This window comes from Ammodytes marinus (assembly GCF_949987685.1).
Source record: "Ammodytes marinus genome assembly, chromosome: 2".
Classification (NCBI taxonomy): Eukaryota; Metazoa; Chordata; class Actinopteri; order Uranoscopiformes; family Ammodytidae; genus Ammodytes; species Ammodytes marinus.
In genome coordinates this window covers 22,418,055-22,433,491 of record NC_137231.1, presented here as the reverse complement: position 1 = coordinate 22,433,491, position 15,437 = coordinate 22,418,055, and the positions used below count along the sequence as shown (strand labels likewise).

The 15,437-nt window shown below is 38.9% G+C and overlaps 1 protein-coding gene across 2 annotated transcripts in view; it reads right to left on the bottom strand.

Moving 5' to 3' along the window:
- The window catches only part of ipo11 (importin 11), a 163,918-nt gene that overhangs the window by 25,724 nt on the left and 122,757 nt on the right, over nt 1–15,437 (bottom strand). For both annotated transcript variants that reach the window (XM_080048154.1, XM_080048155.1), the window contains exons 27-29: nt 15,239–15,360; nt 1,158–1,253; nt 140–224 (exon numbers count right to left, since the gene is read on the bottom strand). In XM_080048154.1, the coding sequence (XP_079904280.1) occupies nt 140–224; nt 1,158–1,253; nt 15,239–15,360 (303 nt within the window). The remainder of the gene's footprint in view (nt 1–139; nt 225–1,157; nt 1,254–15,238; nt 15,361–15,437) is intronic.

Sequence of the window (15,437 nt, the reverse complement as noted above, 5' to 3'; positions counted from 1 at the left end):
AACACTTCAGTAAAATGACCAAAAAGCAGTGTATTGCTCAACAATCAAAAATGAGAATGTAAAAAAAAAGAATACAAAGGTTTAGGTGATTGCAAAATTAGATCTCCAGTACGTGTGTATTATTGTATGTTTGACTGACCAGTTTCTTCCTCTTGTCCTGCTCAGTTGGTGGCTCCTCATCATCACTCAACTTGGGTTCCTCAAAGTGGCTCATCAGCATGCAGCTAAAAACACAATAATAATCAGCTCAAGATTAATAAGCAAATTAACCCACACAGCAGGAGGCGTTTTCAAAACACGCACGCACGCGCACACACACACACACACACACACACACACACACACACACACACACACACACACACACACACACACACACACACACACACACACACACACACACACACACACACACACACACACACACACACACACACACACCTTGTGTTTTTCTTACAAACATTGAATTAAATTAAGAGGAAACACAAATATGTTTTTTGTCTGGTATTAAGCACAACAGGGAACCATTCAACATATCTCTGGCATATAAAGACACATTCACAAAACCTTTCTTCCCAGCTTTTCAGTTCATTTCACACTGGCACATCTTAGCATGGTGCTGAGCGGTTTTTTTGACAGCAGAGATAATGTGTCGGCATGTAGGTAACATCTAATAAGAACATGAGCACCACCCTACTGGGACAGAGAGTCAGGGGGAGAGATTCAGGGCCTCAGAGAATCAGAGTCGAGAGGTGGGGAGGGCTTGTGGTTAGTGTCTCCTTCGATAGTGAGCTAGTTTTCTGCTCTATTTCACTAGCCTTTTTTAAAAAAGAGAAATGTGTTCTGTCCAACGCTTCCACTCAGCACAAATACATGATCCATAAAAAAGGGATTTTCATTTTATCTTTAATTTAAGGACTTTCATCACAAGTCTTAATCTTTTTTTAAATGTAAATTCTGCCTTCAAATGCACGTCTGAAATTACACTGCTTCAAGTACTTTCACAACTAAATAATTTAACTATTCAACTATGACAACATTTCCCCAGGCGATGAGTCACTGGGATATTTGAAGTGAGTGATATGAAAGTATTTATGAACTTTTTTTGTTCTTTGTTTTTCTCCGATATTATCTAGAACAAAACAATGTGTACTTACTCTTTTAAGGTGCCTGTCTCGGTATCTTCTGTCATCACATCATGCAGTGCCTCAACACAGATGTTGATGATGCCACAGAACTTGTCCTGGATCACACTGTTAACACAACGATGACACAGGCTCATTACTCATGATATCATACATTCAACAGCTGTGTGTTTGTTTGTGTGTGAGAGGGACAGACATACAGCATGTATTGTCCATGGACTTGGAGAGAAACAGTACCACAGAGGGCAACAGTTTAGAGTAAATCTTGGCAAACTGAAATCCTCTGCCAAATCAAACAAACAAACAAACAAACATATGGACATCCAGATAAAGGGAATGCATGCCATCCACTTTTTTAATGCATCTCCATCACCATTTCACTTTTGGAAGAAGCACATTTGGCAGCGACACTTTTACTACAACAGAGTTTAACCCATTGATGACGGCTGCTGCGCGATGCCACATTGTATCTCCTGCCTGATGCTGCGTCGCACAGCATTGTTACTTTATCTAATTTTCATGGCGTGCGCAACATAGAATGCACCGTCATTGGTTCAAATACATATGAGGTGGGTTTTGTTGATTTTTTAAGACCACGTGACCACCCAAAAAATGTGTGGTTTGCCGAAAATCACGCCGATAAAAAATAGGCTACTGACGAAAATCACACAACACATTGCATCTATTTATTAACAATATTTATGAATTTAGGCTATATTTTGCTGCTCCAACTCAAATTCAGCCCAACCAGGCGATAGTTAAGTTTCAGTTTCGTTTTCATCGCTGTGGTATACAGCCGTTTGGACCAGCTGATCGGCTCCCGACAGCAGGAGTCAGTCTGCGTTCCAGTTGTACTGGGAAGTCGGATTTATGGTGCCAGTGATAACTGAACTAAATAATAAAATAAAGCTATCTTCTCCTTCCTATATCTGTCTATCTTTATCCCTCCACTGCACACTCAGTCACTACTATCCATGCTAAAAGGAAGCAGGATTATAACCTCGTTTAGCACATTATTTTTAAATATTTTATTTTATTCATTCTTTTTTTTCTCCCCCATCTAATTTTGACGATTTTTTGAAAAATGTGTTGGTTTGTAAGCGCTAAGGGAGCATGTTTAAATAAAACCTGTGAACCTTAACTTTTAAATGTATTTTATTTCATGTTTCTATGTGCTACACAGACTTAGATATTAAGGTTTTGGTAGACTTTACAATTCCTAATATTTTTGCAGAAAACCCTCAGGCATTAAGGACATGCATCCTAGATTGCCATAGTCATCAATGGGTTAAAAGATGAGAAAGGCAGAGGGTTATAGAATAAAATAAAAACATTTTGAGGAGAATAGTGCATTGAAATACTTTTTCTACTTTGATGAACCTACACAAACATCTTCCAATCACATATGAAATGGATTATTTTGCAACCATTAAGGCACTTTTATTGTCTCAATAAACACATTCATGTGTGAAAAGAAAAAAATCGATTAGTCTTTTGGGCTGAGTCTTTGCATTTCATCGTAGCCAGCTACTATGAGGATTCTTGCAGAGAAGGAGCATTGTAGAGCCTGTGCTTGCTGGCGTTCCTCAAGCAGAGATATTTAAAATATGGCGGCTCACATCCACCCACACAAAGCTTGATGACGCGCAGAAGTTACTGATTAATTATTTGAGTCATTCTTTGAAAGCCGTGGAAAGGAAGTGGGTTTCCCCCCATGTCAATAGGAATACAGGGAGAGAAAAAGAATACAAAGAGAGAGTATGTGTGTGGGTATGGGCACTGATGCATCAAAGCTTCTGTCAGTTCAAGTGCTTGGCTAGGTGGACCCCAGGCAATGCTGCGGAAAGTTCACTGAGCATGAAGTCTGGCAGAAACAGGGAGATGAGACTATGACACACACATTGCCAGCCAGTAAACACAGACCTCCTTCTCATTTCTTTACTACTGAAGTAAATTCTTATAGTGTAAATATTGCCTACAGGACATAAATAATGCTTCCATCTAGTCAGCATTTGACTATGCCATTGCAACCCTATTTTCTAGCCTGACATGAGAAAAGTAATTATCAGAACTACTTCAATTTTACATATACACACTCACACTTAGTATTGTAGTTGAATTCCCCTTTTCCCTACTTTAAATTAAGCTCGAGAGGAAATCAGGAGAAAGGCGAGGCTAAGAAGTTCTTGGATGAGTTGATCTTTATTCAAATTACAGACATCAGACATCACCTGGCATCTCAGCAGTCAGGTCATGTTCAGTAATTTCTGCAGGCCTGCAAAACCCTAACTCTCAGACTACGCTCCCTAGCCTAACACTGTCCATATAGCTAACAGGTGAAGGCTAACCCTGCATAGCAAGCTGAGCAGCTTCATGCTAAGGGCTACATTCTAAGACGAAGCAAAAAGAGCAGTTAAGCTCCCTTAAAAAGCTAAAGCTCAGAGCCTTTCCAGGCCGCCTTATAAGCGTGGGTGTGTGCATGCGTGCGTGTGTGTCTATTTGCATCCCTTGCACAAACGTGTTTCATTTCATGTTTATGTGGTTGTTGATCTCCAATAGATGCAACCCATGTCCTAGGACAAGTGTTGTGAAATGGTGTTGCAACCATGGTATCTGCACATTTTTAAAGTTCAAATTTAAAGACATTTAAGACCTTTTTAAGACCTCTAAAATGAAAAAATAATACCAATACCGAGGTAACAGAAATCGACAAACTACACTATACTCCGTAAAGGGTTACATTAAACCTGACTACCAAATATTCAATGCACTTTAGCTAACAACTGCTGTCTAATTACAGAAAATAAAAAACTAAAAGGTCCAACTAGCTGATCTTTTGAGGGAACTATTAGTATCTTTAAAAATGAGCTATTTGGACCTTTTCGGGTTGAAGATGGCCTCAAAATCCACTCCCAAACCTACTGCCAGTTTGTAGAAGATACTTTCTTCAGTGGTACAGTAAAATGTCTGCATCTTTCAAGAAGATCATGATTTTTATGCAGGACAATGCTCCATCACATGTATTGAAGTACTCAATTGCATGGCTAGCCAGTAAAGGCCTTAAGTATGAAAAAATAATGACATAACCCCCTTCCTCTCCTGACCTAAACCCTATTGAGAACCTGTGGGCCCTGCTTAAACGGGATATTTACAGTGAAGGAAATCAGTACACCTCTCGGAACAGTGTCTGGGAGGCTGTGGTTGCTGCTGCACAAAAAGTTGATCGTCAACAGATCAAGAAACTGACAGACTGCATGAATGGAAGGCTTGTGACAGTTATTGAAAAGAAGGGTGGCTATATTGGTCACTGATTTATTGCTATATTGGTCACTGATTTTTTTTTTTTTTTACATGTCGGACATTTTTATTTGTAAATGTTGAGTTGTTTTATTATTCTCACTGTAACAGATGAAAATAAACAAGTGAGATGGGAACATTTTCGTTTTTTTATTTAGTTGCAGAATAATTCTGCATACTAATAATAGCAAAACATATATCTATTCTTGTAAGAAAGACAAAATCTCACCTTTACTTTCGTAAACATTCAGGTTTAGGTTCTTTAACATTTTGGATTGACCGAGAGCACTGTAGTTGCTCAATAATAAAATGAATCCTCAAAAATACAACTTGCCTAAAAAATTTGCACACAGTGTAAGAGATCACTGTAAAGGCAACCTGAAAACCAATCATTACCACCTTTTCAACCAATTACAGAACTGTATCAATTGGTTTACATTTACTGATTAATCGAGTAACAAGAACAGTTTAATCAATTTAGAACATATGTGTTAGGTGCAGCATACAATATTTTAATTAGGCTAAATTAAAAATGGGATATTTTGGGGGAAGAATAATCCGAATGTTCTTCATATTTTAATTCCTTATTCAATAAATAACAAACTTAGTCCATTAACTTTATTTTTCAGAACTTATGGCAGAAACTATTTAAAAATTGGTTCCACAGGTCAAGGGAGGTTTTTGCAATTTCAAAATCGTATGTTGGCCAACTGTAGATTTACATCCATGCTCACGGGACCTGCGGTAATTTGCGCAAAGTAATTTTTTCTTCATACAGTATTGTTGCAGGCGTTCAGGTTAATAAACCGCGGGTATTAGAGTTGTACCGATTGGCAAAGGAAACGTAGGCTACTATCTGCGATTGATGGGAGGATCGGCAATAGTTTTTATCTAGCTGTCAGAAAGGGAGTGCAGTGTGGAGAGAAAGAAAGTGACAGAAAGAGACCCGCGTCTCACTCCATGAACTCACGCTAAGTCAACGCGACCTGAATGAGCTGAATGAACGTCTGATGAGCAGCTATTTATAAATATAGATACATAAACATTGTTTACTAAACACAATCAACGTGTTGTGTGATTTGCGACAGTAGCCTATATCATCAGCGGACGGGTGGTTGCGCACCTACAAGCAGCGGCAGTGTGTGGTCGCGGGGTGAAAAAAGCCAGCCAGTCGTCCTCCCTCCACCTCTCACTGAATTTATAATAGCTTGGCATGCATTTCGCTGGGTCGTTCTCTCCTTTTTTGCTCTACCGCGGCCGACTTCAAATTCGAAAGCAGGGAACACACATTCTTCTTCTACGTTTTAAATGCGGTACTCAGCCTCACACGGCCGTACTGCCTCTAGCGTAGGTGTCGGACTTGCCGGATATCTTTGAAGTAGCCTATATAAAACACCGATAAAATAAAAACATAGAAATCTAACAATTAAACTAGAAAACTAGAATGAAACAAATAAGGCAAGCTCATTAATTCTGCCCCCGAGTAAATTTAATGCCGCCCACCCAATAATTCCAGACTTTTTAAGACATTTAAGGCCTTGAATATTGAAACTGAAATTTAATGACTTTTAATGCTTTTCAAGATCCGCGGCAACCCTGGTTGCAACCTCTTATGAGTTATTCCTAACCACGGTTTTTGATCAGAAACTTTCAAATTGACCACAGTAGAAAAAGTAAAACAAAGGAAATATTTATATTTAAGGCTAATAAATACTTATCCGGGTGAATGTTAAGCAGCTGTTCCTCCCAGTCAGTATCATTTCACTATTGATATCCTGGTGTGGAAAATATAATCAATCGCCAAACACTTCTGCCTCAAATGTCTTAATAATTGTCTCAAATTGCCTGCTACAGCAACGACAGGATGCAGGCATTGTATGAATAAAGATATCATACATTTAAGGATGTCTGTCAATTATAATTGTGTGCGTCCAAACACCTCTGCTGTGATTATTTTCAAATGGTTGACTAGTGCTGCTGCTTCGTGCCTGCCATTAAAATCGATGCAAGTGGGAACGTGATCTGAAAGCCTACGGGCTGTGTGCAAAGACAACAATAAAGCAACAGATGAAGTCTTCATCAGAATCATCTCTCTCTGTGTCGTCCTCACTTAATGAATGACAAGGAGGCTGCAGGGAGGCAGGGAACAGGGACCAGTGAAGGCTGCTACACACACCAAATGAAATGTGAATGTGCTTTAATCCAAAAGGAGAGTTCTACATTTTTCTTCAATTTAGATTTTTTTTTAAATTTGGTAATAACTGATTGACTGTCTATGGTGAAATCTTTACTCCCAGAGATGCAGCTCCACTCTTCTAAAATACTTTTTCTTTACTTTTCTTCTTCCTCCTGCTAATTCTTTCTTTAAAAAGAGCATATATACAGGTCCTTCTCATATAATTAGCATATTGTGATAAAGTTGATTATTTTCCATAATGTAATGATAATAATTGAACTTTCATATATTTTAGATTCATTGCACACCAACTGAAATATTTCAGGTCTTTTGTTGTTTTAATACTGATGATTTTGGCATACAGCTCATGAAAACCCCAAATTCCTATCTCAAAAAATTAGCATATCATGAAAAGGTACTCTAAACGAGCTCTTAACCTAATCATCTGAATCAACTAATTAACTCTAAACACCTGCAAAAGATTCCTGAGGCTTTTAAAAACTCCCAGCCTGGTTCATTACTCAAAACCGCAATCATGGGTAAGACTGCCGACCTGACTGCTGTCCAGAAGGCCATCATTGACACCCTCAAGCAAGAGGGTAAGACACAGAAAGAAATTTCTGAGCGAATAGGCTGTTCCCAGAGTGCTGTATCAAGGCACCTCAGTGGGAAGTCTGTGGGAAGGAAAAAGTGTGGGAGAAAACGCTGCACAACCAGAAGAGGTGACCGGACCCTGAGGAGGATTGTGGAGAAGGGCCGATTCCAGACCTTGGGGGACCTGCGGAAGCAGTGGACTGAGTCTGGAGTAGAAACATCCAGAGCCACCGTGCACAGGCGTGTGCAGGAAATGGGCTACAGGTGCCGCATTCCCCAGGTCAAGCCACTTTTGAACCAGAAACAGCGGCAGAAGCGCCTGACCTGGGCTACAGAGAAGCAGCACTGGACTGTTGCTCAGTGGTCCAAAGTACTTTTTTCGGATGAAAGCAAATTTTGCATGTCATTCGGAAATCAAGGTGCCAGAGTCTGGAGGAAGACTGGGGAGAAGGAAATGCCAAAATGCCTGTGTCAAGTACCCACAGTCAGTGATGGTCTGGGGTGCCATGTCAGCTGCTGGTGTTGGTCCACTGCTGAAAAGCTTTATGGAGATGAAGATTTCATTTTTCAACAAGACCTTGCACCAAAACCACTGGTAAATGGTTTACTGACCATGGTATTACTGTGCTCAATTAGCCTGCCAACACTCCTGACCTGAACCCCATAGAGAATATGTGGGATATTGTGAAGAGGAAGTTGACAGACACCAGACACAACACTGTGGATGAGCTTAAGGCCGCTATCGAAGCATCCTGGGCCTCCATAACACCTCAGCAGTGCCACAGGCTGATTGCCTCCATGCCACACCGCATTGAAGCAGTCATTTCTGCGAAAGGATTCCTGACCAAGTATTGAGTGCATAACTGAACATAATTATTTGAAGGTTGACTTTTTTGTATTAAAAACACTTTTCTTTTATTGGTCGGATGAAATATGCTAATTTTTTGAGATAGGAATTTGGGGTTTTCATGAGCTGTATGCCAAAATCATCAGTATTAAAACAACAAAAGACCTGAAATATTTCAGTTGGTGTGCAATGAATCTAAAATATATGAAAGTTCAATTATTATCATTACATTATGGAAAATAATCAACTTTATCACAATATGCTAATTATATGAGAAGGACCTGTATATATAGAGATGGAGGATTCCAGCTGGGCTTGATGCAAATGGATTTCAAATAAGCATCACTGATTACATTTGATGCCGTCAAGCATCATTGATTTTGCATCATTAGAGTAGACCCTAAATAGCCAAAGTACTTAGGTGGTGTAAGTGTTGAGGGCATGACTTATGTCAAGACCACAAGCACCATACAACTACCGCTATAACTTTGAGCATAACCAAATTCTAACTATTCTGTATGCAATTAAGATCACAGATAGGGGAGAACGAGGTAAGTAGGCACACTTTTTACTCTAGTGAGAATTGCTTATCACCTAAACATCTTTCAATAGTCATTCCTATATTAAATTGAAGCTTAAGGTGTTGGCTTGAAATGTGTACCCCTCACTTTTCCTATCGTATTGTAATAAAGAAGAAATTAATCATCAAAGACACCCTTACACATTGTGACAACCAACCCCATCAAGGGGTCGGTTGTCAAACACTATGGGGTTGTTTGTCACAATGTAATCTTAATGGGAATAATCTTAAAAAGAAGGCAAGAAAGTAGAACTAAATTTGAAAGTTTAATTGCATTGTCAAGTAGACAAATAGGCCTACATAACGTTCTGTAGCCTTGGCAGCTGGTCTAGTTTGGGATGCACTGGGTTGTTTTGATTTTGTTGCCCTTTTTTCTTTTGCTTGCTAGCTGCCTTTTCCTGCTCTATTATTTCCTTCTCTGGGGTGTCAGTGAGGATACAGCTTGACAATTTCTTTCGTTATTGGGTTCCTTTTCTGGCTGCAGCCTTGAGATAACTTGTGACAACCAACCCCCCAAAAAATTTGACGACCAACCCCAACTTGAATTTCTTGCTAGCATCAAGGCCAACAACCATCTGACAACTAATTAGCTTGCTAACCACAATCTAAACTATAGTTTACCCTTCACACTTTGTATGGGTACAAGTGTTTTGTTATAAACCCATTGTGTAAAAGCCTAGAAGAAAAATACGGAGGAGCTAAATATTTTCAATTTGACATGAAAAACACAAACAGTCGTCTCACCTCAAATGCAGCAGTCTAACTCCAAGGAAGACTATGTATGTTCCGAGATATAACGATTGTGACAACCAACCCGTGTGACAAATTACCCCGTTCTCCCCAAATAATCATATGGGGGCTTATTGTATCTGATGACAGTAGTAAAAAATAACCCATACAAACAAACAATTAAGAATAAAAAAAACTATTGATTTTTAAATATAAAAACAGCAATGGAAAGCAAGGACATTATTGATCTCTCAACTTTTACTTTGATTTACTTTATGCAAGCTACAGCGTGGTGTACATCTTAATCTTTAGGGACTGCGCGATATTGTTTATTTGTAACATAGACGTGTGGTCCCAGAGTGCAACAAAACTAATTGTGTGTCAACAGAACAGATCAAATGTCTCAATTAAATAAAACTTATCAAAACTTTGAATGGAGGAAAAAAGTCTATGATAGGAGAAAATTAGTTCCCTCTGAACTTGATGTACTGGCTTTGAGAAGACAATGTTAAATCAACATTGAATGAAATGTGAGAACAGCAGATCAAGGCAATAAAGATGTGCATATTGATTTAGTGAGGTCCCTGCTCTTGTATTGACATAACTGACCAAAGAAGCACTAAATGACTGTTTAAAGCAAATGGACTGGTCTAACGTACTGCAATGCAAGGATGTGGATAGAGCATGGTGCTCATTTAATGTTTTTAGAAGCTGTTGATAAAGTAGCCCCATGTAAAGAAATTTGAATAAAACAGAGGACAGAACCCTGGGTAAATGATGACATCCTTGAGGCAATTAGAGCAAGAAATAGCAAGTATGGTCTATTCAGGTTAAACAAGGATGAGCAGAGTTGGACTGATTATAAAAAGGCGAGAAATTAATTTAACAGATTAGTGGTTCATACTAAAAAGGCATTTTTTAACGAGAAAATAGCTGAATATAGAAATGACTCAGGAAAGCTATGGAAATCCCTCAAGCAGCTTGGCTACAGTAAAACGATGAAAACACTAACATCACTCTTAAATCTTGGTAATAATATTACATCAGAAAAGGAGAAAGTAGCAGATGGCTTTAATAAAAAATGTTCCTCTGTTGCCAGCAAGCTTGTGGATAAGCTACCTGGCCTGACTGGTCAATATGGTGAAAGCGGGAGGCTTCCTCTTTGAAAAGGTGTCTGATGCACATGTTCTTGAGAAGCTCCAAAGGCTTGATTGCTCTAAAAAGCCACAGGATTAGACTCTATTCCATCACGGTTCCTAAGGGATGCTGCAAAGATCATTACCCCATGCATCACTCATATTGCAAACAGTTCTATAGAACAAGGGCATTTTCCCAATGATCTCAAGATTGCCAGAGTGATTCCGCTTTATAAGAAAGGGAGTACACTGGACCCTGGCAACTATAGACCTGTCTCTATTTTGAGTAGTCTGTAAAAAATCAGTGAAAAGATAATTTTTGAACAAATTGACAAATAGGTATCTTCACAAAATACACTTTACGAGTTCCAATCTGGCTTCCGTAAATCTCATTCTACAGACTAATGTTTACTGTTTCTAACTGATTTAATTAAGAAAGAGGTGGATAATGGTCACTTCTGTGGCATGGTCATGTTAGACCAGGGGTTCTCAAACTTTTGAAAGCTGAGTGCCAATTTAGGAACCCAACATTGGACCGGGGGCCGCCGAATGGCCAGCGTCTTTGCATTTTTAAAGTTTATATGTATTGGTCTGCATCTAATAATGTGTAATTAACACATTTTAATTAATAAATGAAGGGCTATGTTTCATTTCAACATTGGGGGGGACACATTAAAAGCGGGGGTTGGTGGGTTGTCCCACAGAAAAATTTGAGAAACACTTAATTTTGTGCATTTTGGTTAATTTTTATGCAGTAATTTGTGTCTTCTGTATTTATTTATGGTGGACATGTTAAGGAAAAGACAACTAGCTCCCATTGACACACATCCAATGGAATATAAATCAGTAAGACACTGAGGCATTCTGTATTGCATTCAAATATTTATTCTACTTTATTGTTCAAAACGTTCTGTACATTCAAAACGTATCACCTTTTGGAGTGTTTTTTTGTAGGACTCACTACTCATGATGCAGCAGCAGTGTTAACTATTATGACACTATACATTGGAAATAAACCGGGTGGGCTATCAGCAGTCAACTAGGCAGATAGTTCCATGGCTATCAGCAGCTAGCTAACGTTAGCTTGTTAGCTAAACTTTAGGCAAAATAGTTAGAAACCAGATAATGTTAGCATCCATCCTTAGACACTTGACCTAATCTAATTCACCTTGAAGGTGATAAAGTGCATCGTATTGGGCTTGACAAGCTCACTATCTAACAACTTACATTGGGACCACTACACTGCCTGCTGCACTGCGGGAGGCTGACCAGCCGTCTGCAACGAGAGGCAGAGGCCAGCCGAACGTCGGCACGTTTAAGATGGTACGGTCCACTGTAGGGGTGTTATTATTAATAATTGGGGAATGAATAAAAACAATTATGAGGGATATTTAAGTGTTTCGACCCCTGTACTGTTTTTACTGTTTTTACTGTTAGGGGGGACGTAATTAAATAATTCATAATTCAATGCGGGCCGCCAGATATGTTTCGGGCTGCACTTTGAGAACCACTGTGTTAGACCTACAGAAGGCCTTTGATACGGTTGACCATTGCGTTTTATTGTATAAATGGAAAGCCATGGGTTTTAGTGACTTAGCCCTGAAATGGGTGGGCTCCTATCTGGAGAATAGAACACAAGTGGTGTACATTGGGGGTACAATGTCTCAACCACTAAGCATGGTCTGTGGGGTTCCTCAAGGGAGTGTTTTGGAGTGTTTTATTTTATATATAAATGACCTAAAGTCTGTTTGTTCTTGTAATCTTTTTTTATATGCAGATGACTGCGCTGGTAGTTTCTCACAAAGATAAACATTTTATTGAAAGAAGACTTTCTGCAGAACTTGTAACTGTTAGCAGGTGGATGTCTGAAAACAAGTTATCACTTCACATGGGGAAAACTGAGTCCATATTATTTGGATCAAAAATTAAACTGAAAAAAGCCTTGGATTTTAAGGTTTTAGCTGGAGATTAGGAAATTACATCCAAGGAATCAGTCAGTTACCTTGGCTGTGTTTTAGATTGTAATTTATCTGGTGTAGGTCAGGCTCAAAAGGCAATCACCAAAATAAATCATAGAATCCGTTTTTGGCCAGAATTTCAAAGTTTCTGGATCCAAGAACAATGTTAATTTTAGCAGGAGCTTTAATTCAGCCTTATTATGATTATGCGTGTGGCTCATGGTACAGTGACATCACGTTGCATTTGAAACATAGGCTTCAGACCTCGCAAAATAAGTTGGTTAGGCTTGTGTATCTCAGATACAACTGTGTATGGTACATAGGATTGTAAATGGGGATGTTCCCAAATATTTTAGAAACTATTTTAATCGAGTAAGTGAAGTTCACACACATGCCACTAGGGGTAACACCACTGATTTTGTACCACCCAGAGTGAGGACTAACATGGGAAAGGATTCCTTTTTTTATGCTGGTGCTGCACTTTGGAACAGGTTACCGGGAGCACTCAAGTTGGTCGGGAGTTTGGGCAATTTTAAAAAGGCCCTAAAAAAATGGCTTAGACGTAATTAGGCTTGTCTTAGTGGTGGTCATTGTTGTGTGTGTGTTTTTTATGTATGTGTACATTTTGTGTATAGGGACCACAATGGAAATAAGCCTTCGGGCTTTTTTGTGTTTTTATCCCTGGCTTTTTATGTATTTTAATGTAACAGAGTGCTGTTCTTGTTTTTATATATGAAATGGTCGAATAAAATCAATCAATCAATCAACTAAACAGAAGCTTTGCCATCAAAAAGCAATATGTCAGTGATGATGAAGTGGTCCAGCAAGAAAGGAAAGGCTAAGGGTAGGTTCTGATGAGTTCAGCAGTCTTCTGTGAAAACAACCCGATGGCTGTGCATGTTAAATAAAAATTAAACATTGTCGTGACTCGTGCCCTTTAAATTTCACTATAGTGTCATAGGGTAAGAAGTACATCTTATCAAAGGACGCATGGGAAAGTCATTTATTCAAAGAATGTAACAGATACATAACTAAAACGTAACTGTTGACAGCTTAAATGGGAGACAATCTTCTTTTCTTACACTGGCTAACAATATTCAGTCAAAGGCAAACAGAAACATTTCCTTTTTTCTAAGACAGCACCTGCTGTAGTGTCAACGTCTGTTACATGAAATGTAACAAAAGTCCTTATATAATCTACCGTATTCAAGTCAAATGAAGCAGATGCAGTTTTACAAAAGGAAGTTGATTTACCATGTGCGATACTTATGACTGATCCGCCCAGAGTGAAGCCACATATCCAAAAAGGATTAATCAGAGAGGCCTAACTCAATACTTCCCTATATGTCCCCACATGCCAACCACTGTTGCACAGCCCTCTAGCGGTGCCTTTTCACTTTATTCCTAAAGGAAAAATCCCGGTGGTTGTTCTACTGTACAGCTCTATAAACTGCTCTACATTTTCTCTTCTAGAAATCATAATTAAAGTTAAAGATAAGATATTTAATGTTGCAAGGCAACTTAATATATTGGAATATCAGCAGTACTAATAGAGAGATCCTTCCACATAGTGAGATTTGATTTATTTAGAAGTGATTGTATGCAACAAATGTATATAATGCTAGTAAACACTAGAGAGTCCTGAATGACAACACATTTAATTATAACACAACCCCTTGGTAGGTGTTCAAAATCATGTATATCATTAGGGTGAAACATATGATGTATGAGCTTAAAATATATGATTGAGGATGACCACTAAAACATTGGATTGATCCTACTTACAAATTAACCTTAAATGAGATACTTTGCTAATTTTTATAGGGAAGTAAGGTAAAAATTAGGGCTGTCAAACGATTAAAATTTTTAAATCAGATTAATCACAGGATTCTGTGGATTTATCACGAATAATTCTACCATTCGAAATAGGTCCGAAAAACTACCATTTTCTCTGAATATTGTTGTATGAATGGAAAAATAAAGGACAGAAGGTGAATACATACATGTAAATGTCGTTTTTTTAATTAATTGAAAATCCAAATGATGGTGTAAATACTACAAATAAATTAATAAAACAAATAAAAACATATGCTACCACACCATACTTCAATTTGTCTGTCTTTATTCTTATGTCTTTGAGCAAATATAGGATAGGCTATAGAATGGCTTTTAGTTGGTGTATCCATGGTTTTGCATCCCTGAATACAACCTGATTGCAGTTTGCGCGTGCCTGCGCGTGTGTGTGTGTGTGTGTGTGTGTGCGTGCGTGCGTGTGCGCGACCACATTCTATAGGACTGTTCATTTGTACCAGAAAGCCGACGTTATGTTGATGTCACGTATTAATCACACACATCTCTGAAAACTGCAGACGTTTGTTTCCTCCCGTGAACGGAGCAGAATGTTTCTCCTGTTGCTTCCGAGAGCAACTGCAGCACGCGACAGTGTCCGTTAGCAGCAGTTTTAAGGTCCGTGGTTAGAAGTTTAAAACACAGACTAGCGTGCTGCTATGTTTGGCCGCGCGCAGCTACTGATCCTGGGTCAGCCACAACGTTAGAGTGGCTGAGTATAGAGCGGGTGGGATGCACGGGGCGGATCATTCTGCACATGCGTTAATTTCGTTACAAAAATAAAGATAACACTGAATAAAAAATGTCTTTAGTTTGTCTCTCTTCTCATTTTCCCCTTATGTCAGCTGCACTGACATGGTAGATGAAATCCACTTTTCACCAGCTCAAAGGCCTTTCTGCACATAAATGAATGATCAATGTTTCTCACCTGTTGTCAGATGGAAGGAGGGAAAGCAAAGCCAGCGATGACAGCTTCCTCCTCTCGGGCTGAGTGATGTTGTCCATGCGGTCGACCCACATCTCGATCACACTGCCCAACAACTGGTCCATCTGATGAGCAGACAGAATGAGAAGAATAAAGGAAGAGGAAGGTCTGGTGACAAAAAAAAAAATCTGTTTGCTCGACT